The sequence below is a fragment of the Phasianus colchicus genome, chromosome 13, assembly GCF_987193195.1.
Source record: "Phasianus colchicus chromosome 13, bPhaCol1.hap1.1, whole genome shotgun sequence".
Lineage (NCBI taxonomy): Eukaryota > Metazoa > Chordata > Aves > Galliformes > Phasianidae > Phasianus > Phasianus colchicus.
The window spans coordinates 7,140,093-7,162,273 of NC_143448.1; the positions used below are offsets into that span (position 1 = coordinate 7,140,093).

General features: G+C 45.2%; 1 protein-coding gene across 9 annotated transcripts in view; it reads left to right on the top strand.

Moving 5' to 3' along the window:
- The window catches only part of ZNF423 (zinc finger protein 423), a 232,567-nt gene that overhangs the window by 188,567 nt on the left and 21,819 nt on the right, over positions 1-22,181 (top strand). For 8 of the 9 annotated variants that reach the window (XM_090149949.1, XM_090149950.1, XM_090149947.1 and 5 more), the window contains one exon: positions 21,334-21,465. The exons of the other annotated variant lie outside the window; for it this stretch is intronic. In XM_090149949.1, coding sequence (XP_090006075.1) covers positions 21,334-21,465 — 132 coding nt within the window. The remainder of the gene's footprint in view (positions 1-21,333; positions 21,466-22,181) is intronic. 9 annotated transcript variants of the gene reach the window in all.

Genomic DNA, 22,181 nt, shown 5'->3' on the forward strand with positions numbered 1-22,181 from the left:
CTCAGTTGTCTTCTGCTAACCAAGAGGAGCTGTTGTGTCCTTGGTACATGCTGGCTTTCAAGTGGCTTTTCAATTCTTAATGCAGAGGGTCATTCATGAAAAAGTGAGCAAAGAATATGAATTAATTATATCATATATTTTGGCTTCTGAGGACTTTTGTACCCGTTTTTCATTTATTTTACCTGTATGTTGCAACCAATCTGCCCCTCTTACTTGCAGTTAACTGATTGTTTGTCTCAGGGTATCACCCACATGCACCAAAACCAGATTTGTCCCTGGTCTATTTAAAATAAAATATTCAAAAATATTTGTTTAAAATACTGACTTATGTCTGTATATAGTGTGTGGCATGAATAATTTGTTGGAGTTCAGATGCCACAGTGTTTCAGTTCTTATCAGAAATGTATGATATGAATTTGAAAGTATGCCCTCTTGCTTGCTTTCTCATGTATAGTGCATAATGAATTTCCAGCTTGGCAGAAAGGGAAGGCTCATAGTGGGAAGTGGAGTATACCACCAGGATTTATCATGATACCATTGAAAACAATATGACAACTCTTGGTTACTAAAGTAACAGTCTCATTTGGGAAAAGACTGCAGAATAAAGAACTCGATTTCTTCAGTTAAAGAATAGCTATTAGTAATTAATCAGGTTGATACCATAGGTGGCTGTCGTTACTTATGCAAAACTATCCAGCATTTTTTCAGCACCATCCAATATTAGTCATTGTACATAAACCTATTTGTTATGTAAACTGAGGATAGCTTTTGTTATAAATGAATGTTCATAATGAGGTGAAAGATATGATAAGGCTAGTTAGGTCTGGTTTTGGCTCGTACTGTGAGTGTCGGTGTTCCAGCAGTAGATGGGCCAAATGAGTGATCTTCAAGAATACTCAAAGCAGAAATAGTAATTTTCTTTGGAACCTTAGATCTGAAGTTTGACACATGGATATATTCTAATCGGAGCTATTCTAAACATATGTATTTCTGAGCTGTTGCATCTCTGTGGTGTGCTGCATGAGGCTGTTTTCTTTCATTTAGTATTATGTAATTGTGTTGGCAGTAGCGAGAGAAGGTTTTTACTTGTGTGGCAAAGTAGAGTTAATGCAAAATCAGTAATCATCTCTAAAGTATAGAGGAAGTAACTCAAAAAGAAAGCCTTCTACTCGGCTATTGCTGTGAATTACCAAACAGTGGCAAATTAGAGATGTATGTACTGAGCTTCCTGCTCTGTGTGGAGTGAGTGATAACTTGGTCTTCTCTTGCTTTGGTGAACACATATGTGGGCACATACGTGGGCATGTATGTGCTTTTGGCCTAAAGTAGAGTCAAATAAATCACCTTTACCAGCCCCTGCAAAACTCCTGGAACAGCAAGACTTCCAGCTGCTTGTAAAACAAGGTTAGTAAGAGTCCAGTGCTGGAAAAGAAGTTGGGTAAAGTGCTTATAAAGAGCTGAATATCAGAATTTATGAAGAGCTAAATATTGAGCATTATTTTCTAATCGTGATTTTGAAACCAGTGTGATAAATGTTCTTAGTTAATGTAATGGCAACAAATGCATGCCTCACAAAGTTCCTTGATAGGAAAATTAAGTTACATACAGTGCAGTTACATGCTTTATGTGCCAGAAACACAGAGTATATTGCAATCAGTGGAAATGAAGCTTGGTTTTGTTCTAACGCCCTTCCAGAAAGGAACATTGTCCAGTATGATCAGCAATATTAAACAAACAAAAAGAAATCCTAACAAAAATATTTAGCTTCTTAGCAGCTGTTACTTGGAACAATAGCTTGAGTTCTTCTGAATTTTCCTCACTCACTTTAGGAATGGTACACTATAATCTGTATCAGTGTGCAATTTCAGTTCTGTGTTAACTTGTTTCTACCATAGAATGCTTCCTACATAAACCTTGGTAGGTGAATGAATCGGTGTGCAGACAGCATTAATATGTTTTTGAAAGGTTCAGAATATCTGTACTGATCTAATCTCATCTGAACACATGAGGGGCTGAATAGTATATATTTACATTTCGGAGACTTGCAACAATTTTTATAGGTTAACATGGCAGTTCTAATGCACTAACATGCAGAAGCGTTCTCAGCTTGTGAAAGGCTTTATTTTCATTAAGTTATGAATGCAGAAGAATGGCTGTCAGGTTTTTTCGCATTAGCTCGGCTGGTTTATCTTAAGCATACTCAGTAGACTTGCCTCAGTTTTTCTCAAGCTATTGTTCTTTTTTACACCGCGTTTGCACACTGCAGTGCATCTAGGGAATTTCAGCAGTCGGAATATACATGAAAAGAGACCCGCTCTACTTTCATAAGGTCCCTGGATGAATTGGACGAAACCTCAAGGCCCCATGGTGGAGCCAGAGCCGCATTCATATTCCTTGCCATCACCACACATATGATAGCATGAGGCCCAGACCAATCGAAAACTTGACAGTAAGCCTTTTGATTTTGCGGGGAAGCCTTCATCAAGCTGAGCGAGGGAAGGGAATATAGCCCAAACTGGACTTCATACTGTGGCAAGTTTGAAATCCCAGCCCAACCACAGAGCTGCTTGATTGGAATAGTTGGAAACTGTGTCCAGGAATTCTGCATCAAGAACTTGGCTCTCGGCGACTTCTCCCTTTCTGAAAGAGAATTCACCATGCGGGTCACTTAGGAGCCTTATTTGCTCTCAGAATTGTAAATATATGTAAGTCCTTATAATGCACAGGTACAGTGCTCACTGTATGGTATCTGCTGCTGCACCTTCCTGTTCCGTGGCTGCTTTGTGCCTCAGCCTCTCGGGTAAAGCTGCCGTGCTGTGACACCACGCTCTGGGCTGTTTGCTTATTCGGTCCTTATTTTGTGTAAAAATGGAGAAGAATCAAAACATCCCCTCCTTTACACTGTAAGTTAGTATCAGTTTCTCCTTTAAACATAACTGTGCTTGACCATGCCTTGTAGGTGTGCTACGAAGCTGATCTCAGCTGATGTGTACCACTTCAGCCCTATTTCAGAATTACTGTTGAATTCACTAATGATGTGGCATCGAGTGGTGCCATCAGTTGCTGTTGTTCTGGCTCATCCCTTCGACTCACATGGCCGGGCAGTGGCACACCTCCATAGCCACATGCTCTTCTGGCCGTGTGCTTGGGTCTGCAGGTGGAGGAGCTCAGTGCTTCCTCCCTGGGGAGATCTGTACAGTGCCCCAGAACACCACATCTTAAACTTCCCGAGGTGCTGACTCTTGGTGCCTGTGCAGAGGTACATTTTATCCTTCGTTACCTCTGGAATTATGATCCAATTATGCTTTAACACAGCCCTCAGTCAGACAGAACTCTTGTTGACTTTCATGAGAGTTTGTCTAATTAAAAGGTGAGTTGGGAGTGCAGAACAGATAAATACCAGAAGCATGCAAAAAGTGGTAAACTGATAGATCTGTGCTTTGTGTCAGAGGGTCATCCCTCTAATACAGTTTCCTGATTGTGATGGGAGACATTTTTCCCTTGGAGTTGCCCACGCTTCCCTCTCCAGTGCATGGTGCCATTTATAGACTGCAATTCCTTATGGCTGTGGAGCAGCTCAAAACATTGAAGTTTTCTAGTGGCGTGTAGACGGGAGTGCTGCTGCTCAAGAACGCCTTCTTTGCCTGCAGGAGGCCCTGCCACAGCAGTATGTTCCCCCCAGGAAGGCAGGAGGGGGCAGGAGAAGCTCATAGGTCACCCTGTGCTCCTCTCCTGGGCATGCCAGGCTCACAGCACCCCTGTTCCCCCACTCTCCAGGACGGAGGCAGGGCATGCTCACAGCAGATCCCTCCCTGTGCCCTGCTAAGGCTCCAACACGCTGGCTTTCCAGCAGCATTTCTGCAGCCAACACCTTGGGTTTGCTTGGTGATGTTATTTTTAATACTACCAGAGTATACAGTTTATTTTATCTGGAAAATTTTGGAGTGAGCTTGCAAGATTCAACGGAGTCATTCTTGAGCATAGAAAGTAATGAAGGATAAATTTAAGGAGGAATCTAGCCCAAAACTTCCAAGTTTGATTTGTAGAACATTCAAATGTTGTTATAGTTTGCAGAATTATCTCCAAGAAATCCCAAATTTGAGACTACAAAGTTGAACCAAAGCCTGTGCTTTTACTACATATCTATATTAAATGGGAATATGTGAAGATTGTATATTATAAAGCTGCAGGCAAGGTCACAGATTGGTATCTTTGCTGAGCCGTATGAAATGGATGCAGAGCGTGGCCATCCCAGGCTCGGTGTTTATCCAAACACAGTACAGGTCTGCAGAGAAAAGAGCTCTGGGAGGCTGCCACTGGGAGCTCTGGGTGCCCCATGATCTCACCCTGGGAGAACAGGGCTCCCTGGGAGGGGCACCCAGCAGCTCCCATTCAGCACTGGGGTGCTTGGTGCCATCAGCTCCAGCTGTTCCTACTGCACTGCTTCCAGGCACATCAAAGAAATGGGTGAAACAGGAGAATCCCATATTATGAAGAGGTGATGATTATGACAGATATGTACTTTGTGATTAAATAATGCACAGCAGGAAAAATTAATCATGTTATGTACTGAGCAACACTTAAGACTTCTAAAGCAACAATAGGTGCAGGCTTTAACATTTAAAGACTTGCTTGAAATGCCAGGGAATGAATATAAATGGCTCTGTGCTCTATAGTGTCTTGATATGGTGATGCTGGCCAATGAAGATGTAGGGTTATATCTGGCTATTTTATAATAGGCTAATGAATTTTTTATCTCGTGCCCGTGTTCCTTTTACATTAAGTTTTAGTCCAAGCCCACCACACCTTTAATCAAGCAAAAGTTTAAATTCATTAATTTTTTAAACAGCTGATATGGGCTATTTGCCCGTCTGCTGGGTGTGTGGGAGGAGAGGGACTGTCTTCTCTCTGTGCTGCCTTCCCCTTTTCCTTCGCCTCTCCAGCATTTTTGGATTTACGCCTTTGTTTTTTGAGAGCCTTGTCCCATTGAGAAAAAAAATATCAAAATACAGTGCCATTTTGTTTGCTTTGCCGAAGGCGCAGACCTGGAGAATCAGTGCTGTGCATAAGCTGTCTGACCCTGCAGTTTCTCTTACCAGGGGCTCATTTGTATGCAGAGGGGATTAGTCAGAATTTACTGTAGCTTCGCCCTGGGGAGCTGTGAACTCCCTAGGAATATGCTCTGACGAAAGCGTGCAGTTGGTAAGATTAGAACAAACCCTTCTGCTACAGAAAGTGCCTTGGTCACTCACTAGGCCTCCAACATTGAAATCATTTTCATTTATAACCTTTTTGATCATTCAACCTCAAAGAAGGCTTGGCTTTTATGACAGCTTGCACCAAAATTGCCCAATTATTTGGGGAGGGGGGGCAGGGAGAGAAGGAGGGAGGGAGAATCTGAAAACAGTCAGATGTGAGAGACAGGGCACTTGATCTGTGCTCATGGCTTTTTCTTCCCTTCTCCTACCAATATTTTTACAGCTGTTGACATATATTGAGTTACATGTGGCTGTGCCATATCCCCGTGGTATAATTTCAAAGATCTGTTCACCATAAAGTGTGCTGTTCTCAAGTAAATGACTCTGACTTCAAGAAAGCACAGTAGTTTAAATGTTACTATAAATACAGGAGCTAAGACATTTTAATTATAATTTTTGAGTTATGCGGTGCTCTGTATGTACTCTAGGCATTTACAAAGGAATTGGGATGCACTCAGGTTACTGTGCTCTCTTGTGGATAAGGCAGTAACTGCAAGCAGATAATTTTGCCGATCCCCTTATTGATGTGTATTTCCACAGTGTTTATTGACAGTGAGTGTCTTAGGTTGGGGAGTTAAGCTCCGGGAGCTAAAGAAGAGAGAAAAAACAGATGATTCAGCAAAAAATAAAAAGCAACCAACAAACTCAGATTCGTAGGAATTTTTGCTTTGGGGTATCTTAGAAATGTTACTTTTATCAGGACATTTTGTAACTTTGGTTAGGAGATATTAGCACATTTATTGTCTTTTAATGCCCTTCCAACTCGCATCTGGTAACTGTGGCAGATTGAGAATTCAGCACTAACAGATCTGTCAGATTTTTGAGAACAACCCAGGGTGTTTGTCCAGTGCTGAGTTTTCTTCATTGATGTAGGGGTGTTTGCTCTAGTGAGGCTGTTCCTAGTTTGCTCTGATGAAAGGAGGAAGAAAATCATTCTGGAAGTGGGTGCTGCAGTCTCAGGAACAAATAGGTGCAGGCAGTGGGGAAAGCACAGCTGAACAGCAGTGAGTGCCAGAATGCTGATTTTCAGCTGTCCTTGGATTGATGGTATACTTTTTTTTTTTTTTTTTTTTTTTTTTTTTTATCTTGAAAGCAAAACACACACAAAAAGCTTTGATAAGATTTTGTCTTGTAGGTCAGTACTGGTTACATATTGTAAAGGTTTATGCCCTGGGAGAGGAGAACTGATCCTTTGCATTTGGGCTTGAAACATACAGCGAGTGGTGAATGTACGCTCGACTGATTTTTTAGTACTGTAACATTGCACTTTGGAGACTTCTGCAATTGAGATCTAACAAATCAAGTATCAATAGGGCTCCCTATATGAATTTGTCTTCCTGCAGTACCTGTGACAGAGCCATTGTAATGGAGATTTCAGCTACCTCTGCTGTGACTACTGCAGTGAAAGCAGCTCCTCTAAGTGCCTGCAGGGCCGGAACCAAGATTCACTGGAATTGGTTTAAAAAAAAAGAAAAAAAAATTATCTTTCGAAGACTGAAACCAATTTTGGATCTAGCCTCTCCTGCAGGCTTGGACGCCCCTTGTTGCTGATCGCATGCTTTTGGTCATGCAGTTTACTAATCTACATAAATTAATAAATAATATGCATAATAAACAGCACACATGCAGCAAACCATGCCTGGCCATTGCCCTGAAGGACTGCTGCAGTTTCTATTGGCATTCCTTGCAGCCTGGACCAGAAATGCTGCTGAAGGCAGCGGATTTGGGCACTGCAGAAGAGCTTGGTGCCATCACTAACAGATCCTCCTTGGCCTTTAAAAGGTAGTCCTGTGTCACTCAGCCAGGGAACTCGATATACTTGCCTTTAAAACAGTTTTGAAGTCTCCTAAGCAGGGCTGAAAGCCCCGTGCCTCCATCAGAGCTAGATCTTCTGGCCCTTCCCCTCCAAAATATAGCAGGTATTTTGGAAGGTGTTCTGAGCAGCAGTGGCAAAGCATATGGGCTGTCTGGGCTGTGGGGAGGTACTGAGAGCATTAGACCGACTCTTGATGTCTTACTGGATTTGGACTGAAAACGTGTGCTTCCTTTGCTTGTAATGTCTCCTTCTTTGTGAGTCAAACCCAGCCTTTGTGCAGAGCAAATTGTGCAGGACGGAGGGCCAGAAGATGATCTCTCTCCCCCTGAGTTCTGCTACATATTCTTGCATAAGAGAGCAACATTGTTCATCTCCAGCTCCTTGCAGCTTGTTTTTCCTTTCAAAAAGTTTTTTCGAAGTCATAGTGGAGCCGAGGGATGTGACTGAGGAGAGCAAGCTGTAAGGCTGTGCCGACGTGCCTGCTCCCATGCCATGCTCCCCGTGTCGGACGCTGCCCGTGTGCATTGCCGTGCCGTGCCTTCCCTGTGCTGCCTTCTGCTGTCTGCAGGGTTAAGCGGGCTTCTTCCGGGCTGGGTGCTTTGGTGACTCTGTTGGTGCATACAGTGCTGTACACAAACAAAGTGTTCAAATTAATTAATTAATGTGAGGGATATTTCTGGTTCTGTAAATCAAAACCAGGCAGTAATAAGTTCTGTTGCTGAAGGGAGCACACGAGCCAGCTACCTTGCAAACAGATGTCTGGCTGTGAATTCATCAAAGGCTCACATGTACGATTCTTAGCATTTCTTCTCATTATCACATTTATCAGGGAGTGCAGATGAGCTGCTTTTCCCCTACATCCTGGAGGACGGTTGCTTTAGAGGGAGGAGCAGGGCCTCTGCTGGGAGCAGACGGTGCCAGGGATGCAGCCAAGCATCCCCCTGCTCACACAGCCATGGGGCTGCAGGCTGGGCCAGCCCTGAGGCATGGACAGAAGGGCAGCGGTGCCCCGGAGCTGCTGGGTGAGGTGGGCTCCCTCTCACAGCCCAAAGAGCCGGGTTCACGCCTCTGTCTGCGTCTCCTAAATGACTTGTGCTTGTCTGGCCTGCTTAAGATAAAATTTAAGATTTGTCTTCAAAGCTGCTGACTGACATGTTTCCTTTATGAATTCTTGTGGATTACTATTGATTTTTGACTGTGGTTTTCAAAATCCTACTTCTAGGACTCTGGAGGTTTTCCTGCTGCAATAATAATGTATTGTCATTCTTAATATCTCAGATCCTTGACACAATATTCATATTAAAACCACAAAAAAGCTACATTAGAGTAACACTGAGGGTCTGACTGGAACCCACCAAGGCAAGGGAAATCAAAGTCAAGGCTGAAAATTAGGGCTGACACTGTGAAACTCATCCCATTGTACTGCCTATCAGAGATATCTGCGATGGCAAGATCACTTGTGCTTAGCGATGGGTTCCTCCATACAGCAGGAATGAGTTATGATGGGCTGTAAATTGTCAGGATTAACTGCTGTGGTTTAGAGTACCTATTTTTTGTGGAGAGCTGCATAAACCGGTATTATGGAAGGCACTTTAACATATTTTATGAACTTTTGTTCTCTTTCAAACGCAGTGCTTTTAAAAATTCATTCTGCATTTCTCCTGACTGCATAAGTCAATAAGGAGGGAACAAAAATGTCACAGCATTATCTGTGTGAACTTGTAGGTATTTTTCTTGTAACTCTGTCACCTCCAAAATGCTTTGCAGACATGCACAGCTCTGTGAGTGTGTTGGGTGTTTGATCTATTCACCTGTATGGGTGTGCTGTCCCAATGCTTGAGGTTTGATGCAATGTACTGGGATTCCACGAAACACAGCCCCGTATGATGGCACACAAAATATCCCGTTAATGTTGGATACTCAGCGGCACATACAGCATTCGCTTTTGCTGTTACAGACATTCTGGTACTGGGAAGCTCAGCATTACCCCAGCTACTTTCAAAGATGCAGCAATTTCCAGATGAAACAATTTTTGGAAAGGCCAGAGAAAGCTGCAGGTTCACCTAGAGTTCCTCCAGAGAGATGGCTAATGCCTTTCCCTGGGCGTTCTTCTGGCACTTCATGTTGATTAACACAGTACTTACCAGCTTCTTACAGTTACTGGTTTTCTAGACTCTTCCAAGTCATAGTTTTTATCTTATCCACCAACATCAAAGTGCAGTGTAACTGTTCGGGAAAAACGTGCAGTAACTGCTTTGCATGTACCAACAGAGTGGGTGTTTCACTTTAGAACACCAAGAACTTGTCAGCATTGAGCAGCAATGGGTCACAAAACTCTTCTGAAAGGAGAAATAATTGAAGGTAGCTTTAAGCTCAAACACATCCCCTAGCACTATCACAGTGTCCAGTTCAGCATTTCCAAGAGAAAAAAAAAAGACTAGAAGAAGCAAGGTGAGTTTCTTTAATTTCAGAACGATGGTAGTCCTGAGCCTACTGATGCACCACAGGGCTAGGCACTGCAGTGCAAACCTGTCCTTGTCTCACTGGGGAGCTGTGGCCCTTAGTAATGAGAATCCTGGGGAATTTTGAGCATGAGACTGCCGTCGAAGTACCAAGGTAACCACGTACACGAGGTGCACTTTCAGCCACTGCTCCTTCCATCTGTGGGTGAATGTCAAAAGGAATATTTTGTGACAGTTCCCCATGACCCAGATTTCACAGAGGTCTCTCACGAAGCAGTCTGTGCGTGAGCAGTGCCCACACGTCCCAGGGACACTCAGCCCAGATCCAAAGGCAGTGCTGGAGCTGCTGTGTGCAGAAGATCTGTGATCACTATCTGAGGATTTCAGTCTTGTTTGATAGCTCAGCCTTTGTGCCCTGTGGATCCATTTTAAACCGTCTGAAGCAGGAATAAATCTCTTACAATGACCACTAGGTTTTTTTTAAATAATACAGGATGGGTCTGTGAAGAGGTGTTAAAAAGTCAAAATGAAAGGCAGAGGTTGTAAGGAAAACCTGCTCATTGGGCAGCCCTGCAATGCAGTAAATAATAACCCCAGAGGTGAAAGACAGTCTGCTCTAGAAAAAAGACGGTGGAAAAGACTTCTCTATTTTTTTTTTCTGAGGGTGTAGGGGAGAAAAGGTCCTTTATTCCTCAGTAACTTTTCTGATTTTGAATATGTGCCTGTCTGGTCACAAGGAGCAAGGTCACTCCTACTGCTCTGGGCCCAGGCTTTGTGCCGGCGCTGGCGGCCGCTCCTCTCCTCTCTCCCCTTTTCCTCCCTCCCTCCATCTCTCCTTTTCTTTTTCTCCTGAGGTGCAGATGGCCACATTTGCAGGTTAACTGGAACAGCTGGAGGCACATTATTAGCTTCCTGCTGCTAACTCATATTTGCTTAGATTTTTTTTTTTTTAACAGCAACATAATTTACAAGTAGTAGGCCAGTGACAAAGCTGGCATGTTCTAAATCTGCATCTGATTTATATAATGCCGTTGCTTATCAGTGAATGAAGTCATAATTATTGCTTTGTACCATTAAATAGCATAAATATATAAACTGTTATACAAATTGCAGCAAATGTTTCCTCTGGGGAGCTCTAGACAAAATTTTAATGTACTGCATTTGTCTGTGGTGGCAGTTTCTATGGTATATAATAACATTGATAAATTTTACTGTAGCAAGTGACATTTTATAACATTAATCCTGGTGGTAAAATCTGATGAATACTGCAGCTGTACTGGTGGGTGCGAGAAGACCGAGGGCTTTTGACACCAATCGAATTGATGTGGATGGTGTTTTAGGGCTGCACGCCGTGAGCCTGTGAGGACGGTGCAGAGATGGCAGATGCTGCTCCGGGATTGAGGAGGACTCAGGCGGGCGCTAGAGAGCTCGAGTTGATGGCAGAGACAATTCAGCTTTAACAAAATTGTTATTGATCGGTACATCCTTTGTTTTGAGAAGCAAAAGGAAATCAAGTGATAAAATAAAAGCCCTTTAAATCCTCACTGGCTATTTAAACACTGTGCACGTGAGCCTGTGACGAGCACCCCGCGATCGCTGGGGATACAACAGCTGGGCTCATCCCACTCCTGGTGTTGGGCATCCGGTTGCTCCATGCCTTGCTGTCCCCATGGGGGTCAGGGAGTGCCGGGGCAGCCCTGAGCGTGGCACAGGAAAGCAGCTGGGAAGTCAGCCTGCTGCCAGGCAAGATTGGCCCTGGGGTTGCCGCTGCTCACGCCTGAGGCATCTGCTATTCCCTGGGGGTTGGCCGTGGCCAAGAGCCACCAATCCAGTTTCCTTCTTTCCTTTCTTCTTTCCTTCCTTCTTTCCTACCTCACTCCCTCTCTCCCTCTTCCTTCTGGATGGCCAGCTGCTGGAGGAAGTATGGTTGTGTTTTGATTCTGGTTCTGAAATACCATTTCCAGAAGTAAATGGATATCCCCAGGAAGGATCCTGGAGTTCAGTATGCTTAGGACACTTTTACCAAAAGTGAAGACCATTGTACTTTTGTACTCTGTCATTTAGACTACAGCTTCACTTCTCCCTCTGGAAAATGTACTTTTCTGTGTTCTCCATGATGTGTTCTTTCCTCCTCAAATTGATGTTTCCATGATGATAGATAGCATCACGGTGCAGTTACAGCATTACAATCCCAACCCCATTGCCATAGCAGAAATCCCCATGACTTCAGGCTGAGCGGCATGGAGATGACTTGTCTGTGTTTTCCTTGGGAAGTCCGAGCATGTCCTGTGTGGGTTTTCCCATAAAACGTATGGATAATGCTTAACTGTACATTAAGTAAAAGCATGTTAGAATACCCCCGCGTTCCTTGTCTCCAGTCGCTACCTGGAGCACAGAGCTGAGTGTCCCCACCACTCCCATTATTCCACACAGCTCTCAGCTACATTACAGAAAGGAGTGCCGTTCTGCCAGCTCTCGTTTCCCTCCATGTGCAGGTCGCTGGCTGTGGCTGCAGCGTGCAGCACAAAGCTGTTATTGCTGGAGATGGGTCACGGCCTGGTCCCTCAGCACGGCTGTGCAGGCAGTACATGGCCACCCTGGCCTTCTGCACCCACAGCAGTGCCGGGCTGGGCGCGTGAGGAAGGGATAGGTAAGATAAAACAAGAGGAGAACAGTTTTGAATTTACTCTTTGTGTATTGAGGCCTTTTACGATTCATCAGTAAGTAAATATAAGCTAAGGGAGTGATTTGTTTCTAACAAGCTTATAAAATACTGGAGTCATTTGTGAGTTTATTGGAGTGCTGATTATAAACATTCCCTCATGCACACTCCTGTGTGTCAAATTAACATTGGAAATACAAATATTGTATCTTTGAATATTTCTGTAATCTCTTCCCAAGTATGGGAGAACTTTGCAATGGAAGGCAGTTGACGGCGTTGCATGTGAAGTTGCCGAGTGCTCCGTGATGGGTTTGGATGCATTTTTCCTCTCTTTGGCACTTGCTCACTCCTCTGCTTCAGATAGCCAGCTCCATGCCCTCGCATTTTGGTTTTTGATACGATGCATAATTGATGCTCGTCTTGCTGCAGAGATGCAACAGCTGAGTGCAGTGCCCGGCACAAGCCCTGCCCGAGGAGCTCAGTGCTGGGCTGGCAGCGGTGGCTGCTGTCACACGGTGATGTCCCCGTGCCCTGCTGGGGCAGTCCAGGAATGGAGGGACCTGGAGTGCCCTGGGGAGAAGCTGAGGCCCGTGGCCTCATCTGGGGTTGTGCTTTGCCATCTCATCTTCAACATTCCTACTAAAATGGGCCGTCACTACCCAAGTGCTGTATCTTTCACTGTGGAACTTTTATGTTACTAAGCAGAGGAAATTTGTGCAAGGCTGGCTCTTAAGCTAGCATTATCTTAGTGGCTGCCATTTAAAGAGTCAATTTTTGCCTACAGGCAAAGTATTGTTATCAGAGTTCTGCCTGTTTTGCATATATACGATGGTATCTCTGATACCTCTCAGGGTGACGGTAGCAAACGCCGACTTCATAGTGTTGATTGTTGAATTGGAGCTTCAAGAAAGAACTTGCAAGAAAAATGAAGAATGAAATAGTGAGTAGCAGGTCTCTAACAGATCTTTATTGTTTCCTTCTTTTTGGTTCAAACAGGGACTCCATGACAGCTTGATTTAGGATCTTATTTTATTTGTGAGAGCAGCTGAAAAGCAGCCTGATTTTTTCCTCTCCTTTTTCACTCTTTCTTAGTACCTTCAGCTCTTACTCATCTGGGCTTATTGGGAAAATGCTCCTAAATCTATACTGGGCTCAGTGGATGTACCTCAGCCCCTTCCCTGCAGCAACCCCATATGCCTTTGAGTCTTCCCCAGCAGCCCCGGTCACTCCCATGCAGGCTGCAGCCCAGTGCTTCTGCGTGCCCTGGAGGTGCCCTCAGCTGTGTCGGCTGCTGTTGCATCCAGAAGGGCCATGCCATTTTGATTTTAGGTTTTGTGTGTTGGATATGTTGCATGTGCAACTCCTTTTCCAAAAGGTTGTGGGGTTCTAGCTCTTCTTACTCAATGTGAGGCTCCCACAGGGGATATTTTCCACCTGGACCATGGGGTGCTAATTGAGCAAATACCATCAGAAGCCATGGAGATGCTCTGTATGTTCACTGCTGAGTATTTCCATAGTATGAGAATACATTTCTGCATAATGCAGAGGTGCTTCAGATATTTTCTTGTTTCTGTGCAGATCCTTCTTGGTGACTGCTTTAAGGAATATCATATGTTACTGCACCTTAGGATTCCTGACTTAAAGTGTCTGGTTTTCATTCTTCTGGGCGAATTTGCACTTAGCAAGCTTTGAGAGATACTCATGCCACGTGAAATGTGTCACCTATCAGAGCCAGATCTTGTTTAGTCACCCTTAGTGTTTCTGCTGGCAGTGGCATCTCTTTTTGTCAGCCCAGCGGCACCATGTCCCCAAGCGCACTGCTGGGGTGCTGGGCTGGGAGGACATGGGGTGGCTGCGAGGTGCCAGGTTGTGACTGTGCCCGTGTGCCCATGTGGCTGTCATGGCTTGCTTCTTCCCCTCCCAGTGAAAAGCTGAAAGACACTGACTAGTACAAGGATAACAGAAGTTTTCTTAACTCTTGCCAAACAAACAAAAACAGTATGGCATTATCATCCCTTGAAGCCTGGAAGTATGTTCCTCTGTTAAGTGTATGCTTGAAAGTTTTCATTTTGCTATGAGTTCTGTTTCACTCTCATTTTACCAGTTTTCAGCTTCCCTGATGCCACCAGAGAAGTGATATAAGGCGTTCCTGTAGTCTGAGTACTGCTGAGCGTAGCTGACAACAACTGGCTTGCAGCCTGCCAGTCATGTTAATTATATACTATTAGGCACCATTAGTCTGGTGATTATTTACACAATAGATTTATAGTCTATCTTATGTCAACGTGTACTTGGGAAACTTTAATCTGAAAATCAGAGACGCTCCTCTAGACACTCATCTATGGGAGCTTGGGTATGTAAAACCCTGTTGTGTGCTCTCCGGGATGCATGGTGCAGGCATGGGCTGCTTGGCTCTTCCACCACATGAGCCTGAACCACAGCAGCGGAGGCTTTGCCTCTGGTGGTTCTTGCTCGAGTTCTGGTGGCTCTGTGCCACCACGGTCATGCGAGGACGGTGGGGGCTGGGTGGAACAGGGCTCCTGGTGCTCAGTGTGCCGGGCCTGTGCAGTGAGTGTAAAGGGTCTTGCACCCATAACTTGGCTTGAGGCTTTGTGTGTTCTGAAAGCACTTGGCATATTCCAGTGGGATGTTTAGTAAGTAGAAATGGTTTAATTTTTAGTTTCACAATAATAGATGTCAGGTAGGTCCTAGTATCCCCATGTGCCTGTTCTGAGCACTGGGATGCAATATTGCCAATAGGACCCCGGGATGGACCTGCTCTGGGTGTGCAGTGCTTCAGGGAGCTGTGCAGGGAGGGACACCGGGACTTCCAGCAGGGTGTTCAGGTTTGTCACAGCAGTGCAAGGTATGCTGGCACAGGATGGCTGCGTGGCAGTTCTGTTTTACCAGGTATTGGCATTAAACTTGAAATAGTGCAGCTGTGAACCTCTCCAAACACCAGAATACATGACTGCAGCGTTGCATGGGATGCGTATCTGTGGTGTTGTCATTCACCTCTAGCTGTTCTTAAGGGTTTTTTTAGCTTCATCCAGGCTCATTCTGTGTATGTGTTTGGGCTTGCTTGCTCAACATAGGTTTGTTTTTCTTGTACAGATTTTGCACTTCCATGGAAGCCATTGGAGTTAGTTCTTAATGAGCGGTTGTGATGGAACAGCCAGACCTACCAGACTTCGATCCACGAGAAGTTTTAATGTAGGCAATTGAAACAGACGTGTTTTCACAGAAAGGCTGTTAGATTCTGAAGTTACAGGGCTAAAGTGCAGCACATCTCTGTAAATGATCTATAAATGCAGTTTCTCAAATTAAAATATGCCATGCAGGCAGCGTCCCTCTTGGATGCTGCAGCCCGCCGCAGACTGATGATGCACAGCTCCATGGACTCCTTTGAACTTTCAGGTTTTCTTTTTCTTGTAAACCAAAAATTAATCAGATAGGACAGCCTTGGTGGGCCCATCTGCAGCCATCCTCAGTGACACAAGGCCTTCCTGTGCCATTGCAGCACAGGCACTGGCTTAGAGCAGGCTGCCCTCATGTTCAGTAGAAACTCTGTGCAATCTCATCCCGAGTCCCTCTGGGACTGTGCTTCTTTTTAATGGTCATTTTAATATTGCAGCACAGTGACATGTACTGGAGGCAGTGAACTCAGAGCTACCCTATAAATAATTTGGCATCTAATTCTGCATATTTTGAGCTTGAGGCCCCCTGAGATGCTGAAAAGAGTTTAAAGCCTGTTATGCAGTTAGGCTAATTTAGCCTGAAAAAAGAATACCTGGAAAAGAGGCCATATAACGAGCGCATCACCAGAAGCATTGGTGTTGGTTACCGGAACCCATTGGTGCTGGTCCAGCACCAGTGAAGCCTGCCAGAAGCTGTGGTCTCTTCACTGCTCCTGGTTCCTAAGCCCTTCCCCCACTGGGAGCGGGGCAGCCCCTCAGCTCTGCCAGGCTGCTCCCAGGGCTGAGCATCCACTGGAAGGCTGTAAGAAGGACGAGTTTTAGTGGGTCTTGTGCCAGAGCCAGCGCATGTTTGGAATGCTCTGCGTTTTTGTTGGTTTTCCTTATATAGCTTCTAGAAAAATCAAAGTCCCCATCTTATCATTTTTCATTAAATTGATGTTTCTAACCACAGTGGACAGCTCTCATATCCCTTGAAAACTTATAATAGTAAAATTGTCATAAGGATGAGGCAGGAATGCAAGATTTTATTAAACAATCTTCAGCTCATAAAAGACATCAGTGTTGTGCCATTCTAGATCATATAAATGTATTTCAAAGCAGAATCATATTTCAGCGGAGGAAGAATGCACAAAAGAACACAGGTACCAGATCCCAACAAATATTAGAGCTCCTGAGGAGGGGTGGGTGCAGGTGTGTGGTTACTGCACAGAGGCCAAGGCCACGTGGCTGTGCCAGGCAAGGTGTTGGCAGTTTGTTGGTGGAACACGGGAGTGCTCATGGCTTTGTAGGTTGGGCACAGGTCTTGTGGTATGGGGCTGGGTGTCCTGCTGAGCTGTGTGATGTGCTTAGGAGCAGGATGAGAGGCGTCAGAGAGGGATACGAGCTCTACCTGGATAAATAAGTATAAATAATTTTCTTTCTGATATGTGCCCGGATTATTTTCCAGTTGATTTCCAGCCTTGGTCCCAAATGGGCCACAGATCAAAAAAAGATAAGGGTCAGTTACAAGGTTGAGCTCATTCAACGTTGCCATGGTAACTGACCTCCAGCATCCCTGGGAGGATGGCACCCAGCTCCCCAGGTGACGCTCAGCTGCCGCGCCATCAATCCGCTGCCTCCCACTGCCGGGCTGCGAGGCCCCGCGCGGGGTCTGGGGGTGTGGGAGGGCTCAGCCATGTCCACTGGGATTCATTATGGAACCCACCGGCACGGGGTGTTCAGGGATGCCATACAGCGGGACGGGGCGCAGGAACAGCAGCAGTGGAAGAATGCCATCTGGATAGCAGGCGTCGTCCAAGTCTGGCGTGAAGCACTGTGAATCTGCCGTCCCCTGGCAGTGGCGTGCCCTGCTCCCAGCCCCAGGCTTTGCAGTCACGTTGGTGCTGCCGGCCCGGCGTTCCCATGGCTTTGTTCAGCAGGGATGTCCGTCACTGTCACCTCCTGGCCACAGCCCCTCGCTCCTGCACAGCCACATGGATCAGTGCTTGGGCTCCTTCTGCTTTTCTCCTGTTACAAATGTATCCCTTTGCTTACTTATTTACTGAGGAATGAATTGCATAAACAGAATAGTTTCATGCAGTCTTCGTTTTATTTCCCTGCATTCATTCCAATTTGTATTTATTTCTGTTACAATCGGAGCGCTCCTTACATGGCCCATTTAATTCTACCAGATTTACGATATAGGGGACGGAAGAAGGTTCTCTGTGAGCACAGCGTATTAATGCTTTGTTACACTGAATTACAGCATTTCAAAGTTCATTAAAAGTGTGGTTAAGCCATGGATGTGTATATCTGAGAACAGGAAAGACGTTCCCTTTTATTGCTGTGATTTGCTGCAGCGTGGTAGAGCTGTGGCACAGGATGTGTGCTGCTGTCAGGAGCATCAGACGGCCGCACGCACTCCTTCAAATTAGGACTGTTTGGTTATTCCGTGAGGGGAAATTTTGCTTTATTAAATCAAGTTGAAGAGAAGTTTTAACTAACAGTGAAGACGATGCTGTTTTATTGTTCAAATTGCAGTTTGTTATTGGTTTGATAACACGTCGGTACATGGCACTGTTAGTGCATCGTTTTATATCGCTATTAATATAGTCATAATTAGAAATGCAGCTGATACAGTGCGCGGGCTTAATACAGCATTATTAATTATACTGCATCCTCGCCAGGAGGCTGCGGGCGTCAGTTCTCTTAGAGGCTGAGAGACTCGTTGTAATATGTATTAAATGCACGCTGCAGCAGCAGAAAGGGCTGCATGGAGCGGCGCGCTCCTGCTCAGGAGCGGGCAGGGTGTTGGTGTAAATGCAGCTAAGCTCCTATCAACACACGTGAACCATCCTGCAAATGCATTTCAACTTGAGAACAATGAGGATGTGCTCCACCGCCGCGGTTCAGCCGGGGCCGCGCAGCCCCCAGCCCTCCGAACAGGCAGTAAATTATGTACCTCAACATTTAGACAATCGCTGCCTTTGACATCAGTGGGCACCACCCAGGTTTCACCTTCAGGATTCAGATAATCAGCTCTCGTTCCTACCGGCTTCCCTCAAGACCAGTATGGAAATAAGTGTGTGTCTGCCAGGGATCAAATGCTTTTGGAGACAAAAGTAGGTACTGAAAACATTACAGGATACTATCATCTCCCCATGATACTTTTACACAAAGCGCTCTGTTCCTCTTTTGGCCTGACATAGTTTCAGCCTGACAGAATCCAGCAGGCCTGCTTGTTTTAAACAAGAGCACACCCTATTATTTTTTTGAGAAATGAAGTGTAAAATTAATGCTTATTATTTTGAGTGCAGGAAGAAAAAAGGCAAGGAGCCCAAGATTCTTGTTGGCCGTGCGTGGCTCGTTTAGTGTTAAATCAGTTGATCCCCGCATAGATACACTTACGGAGAGATGGGAGAAGATCTAGCACAGCGAGCTGTAAAAATCTGCATTTTATTTTACAAATGAGAGGGGCTGCATAATTCACTGGAGTTATGTAGGTCTCATAGATGCCTGTCATTTTTATTTTTTTAAGAAGAATAGAGATGAGGGGAACGCCGCGATGCGCTGTGTGCTGACGCCCGGCGCACGTGGCTGCAGGGAGGGCTGGCGTTGGCTGCGTTGTCTGGAGGCCGCCTTGTGCTCCTGTATGATCCCAGATAATTCACTGAAGTTATTCTCCAAAGGTGACTGAGTGCCCCTACACACGCACCGCGTTTCTGTGTAAAATAATATGCTGTAAAATGCCACGGAGAAGAGAGTGATTATAGCAGCAATTCTATCTATATCTTTGGGCATTTTCATATTTTGAATACACATGCATGAAAAGAGAAGCGTTTGTCATGCTAACCATGGTACTTTTTTCCACCTTTTTTCTTCCTGGATGGTTTTATAGACACGAGAAATACATAATGGACTCCTGTGGGAGTGGAATAAAAACCCCCACCGGTGAGGAGAAGGCCTTATAATTCAGAAGTGGATTTGCAAATCAAAAGGTCTTGCCTCGAGTGGGATAAATTTCCAGATCTGCAGGAACCCATTATGTTTTATTATTTTTCATTCGAGTTTTAGTTTGTTTGTTATAGGTTTAACTATTTAAAATACTGCGGGGATCAGCCAAGAGAATACACAATCTCTGGTACCTAATTAAACAGACCGAGTCGGTAAGGACATACTTCAGTCGAAATGCTGTGAAATCCTTCTTTTAATTGTACTGAAATTAAAGATATTTAGGCTGCAAGAGGAGCAGTCTTCTCATCAGCAGCCTGTGTCTGTATTTATGAACACACATGCTCACACAGGACCGGGCTGCGCATGAATCACTATTTTCCAAACACTCACTACGTGGAGAATAGAAAATTAATGTCAAACATGATTTCTCTGATTTACTCGCAGAAGGAATTTGTTCCATTCCCCCAGTATCTGCTTTGTCCTCTCCAAGTTTATTGCATGCATTGTTGGGCATGCTCAGGCGGTGCGAGGCACAGATCCTTACCTGCTTTCTGCCCTCTGCAGAGAAAGGCCAGCAGCCTCCTTTGGGGAGGGACAGGAGCCTGCCCCTTGCATACTGATACATTTTGTAAATAATTTCTATTTCCCCCCCTCCTCGCATGGAGGTCCCATCAAGGCACACGAGCTCTGGGGATGCCTTGGCTGCAGCCATGCAGATGTATGGCTGTTGGAGCTGTTGAGCTCAGCTCAATGGGCCACCCTGGTGCTGGACCCACTGCTCGCCTTCCCACCCCGAAACAGGGCACTGAGATCCCGGGAGCACCAAAGGTCCTAAAGAAACAATGATTTCCCTCCGTTTGACTGCGTTAAAGCTTATTTAAAGCAATTATAAATAGAGGCTGTGCTTTTGAATGCTGACAGTATTTGCAAGATCCGAATGCATTTGGCAGGAGATTATTTCATGGGATGATGCAGTAGTTTCTTGGGCATCTTGGAACTATCAGCTGAAGTCAGTGAGGTTTGGAGATATTAAAATAAACCTGAGTGTAAATCAAAAGGCAATTTCTTTAGATTTTGAAATATGTGTTCATGACTTTCATGCGTGCTGCCATGATGAAGGGTAGATGTTTTCGAGAAGTGCTTACAAAAACCGTCTGCAAAATCTTTTAAGTTCAGATGTTCACTGGGTTGTATAAAGTGTACGTTTTAAACCTATGTTTTTTTTAAATCTCTGTTCCTCCCTCCCTCATTTCAAGAAAACCAAAGAAAATATGGCTTCAATACCTCAAAAAATGACACAGAGGCAACAAAAATACAGAAGTCAGTAAAAGAGAAACATACCATCTTGCAAAGGTGGTAGGCTGGAATTAAGAGTGATTGTTATTATTTCCCTGTGAGTTCCTCTTGATCACAGGGCATTTGCAGTGGGCACTGCATATTCAGTGCACCTCCTAGAATAATGTTTAGGATATGTTACATGGAAATTACTCTTTCAAATGACATTTAAATCCCTTTAATGGTCTCTCTTCAGCTTGGAAAAAGCCAAGAGATATAAAATTAAGGCCAGCACTGGTCTGGGCTCCTGCTATTCTTCCACAGCCTGTTCCTCCCTGCTATATTTGCAGTGTAATCTGAGGTGATGAAGCCTGCTTTCAGAGTACATGGTTGAATTCACTGTTAAATTCATTTTAAATGCTAAGTATTTAATAATACATACGCAGAGCAGCGACGTCTCTGTTGTGTGCAGAGGCGCGAGGAGCGGCACGGGATGGGCGCAGCCCGGCAGCAGCACACGGCATCGCCTGCATCCCAGCCGCAGAGAAATGCTCCTAACGTAAGCGGGGCTGCTCACCTGAGCTCAGTGCACAAGGTTGTGCCTTGCTGGTGGCTGTGGGCCCTTGAAGTTGTGTGCACGGCATTGGGCACGGGCGTTTCTCGCCGACTGCTGCATCGCAGACGCTAATGTGCTGTGTCACTAACAAGTTGTATCATTTGAACCTTGCAGAGGAAGGCATCAATCATGAGTGCAAGCTGTGTAACCAGATGTTTGACTCTCCGGCAAAGCTCCTGTGTCACCTGATTGAGCACAGCTTTGAGGGGATGGGAGGCACATTCAAATGCCCTGTTTGTTTCACAGGTAAGACAGGGAGACTGAGACAAGCCTCAGTGTGCATGGCTTGATCCAGAAATGACACTCGGGGGATTTGTAAAATACTGTATGCCTTTTCTTGGGAAAAGAAATACCATGCTTGGAAATGTTCAGAATGTCTCCTGTCTGAAACTGCAGCACTGAGGAGTTTGACATCTCACGGCACTGCCCAAATGCAGCCGGCCCTGTGTTACTTCTTGCAATTGGGGCCTTTCAGGCTGTGGCCTGAGATGCATCTCTAAGATCAGAACTTGCAGGGTGGGGGCCTGTTCTCATGAGGACCCTCCTTGTGTGCCACGTGCAGCAGCAAGCCTCGCTCACATGAGATCCCATCACACAACAGTGTGGTCTGACACCTCCCTTGGAAAGGTTTCTCCAAGGGCAGCCTGCTCGTCAACATGTTTCCAGCTCCTTTGCAGTTGTGTTCATCTGAGGGCCTCCTCTGTTTTCCTTCCCTGAGGTTTGTTTTCAGCTGTCTTATCAGTGCAAATGTCCTGGATGGTCCCTTCTCAAAAGATCTTCAGGATGCATTTTAAGGGTGCCTTTTACTCACTCATCAGAATAGCAGTTAACACCTAAGTTTCCAAACTGCCTAGGGATGACTGCCATGTGTGACCACGGGCTGAGTGTCAGCTCCTGCGGTCCCCTCAGCCCCGTGCTCCTTAGTCTGAGAAATGCTTTTTGAGAACTTGGAGTTAGTTTTT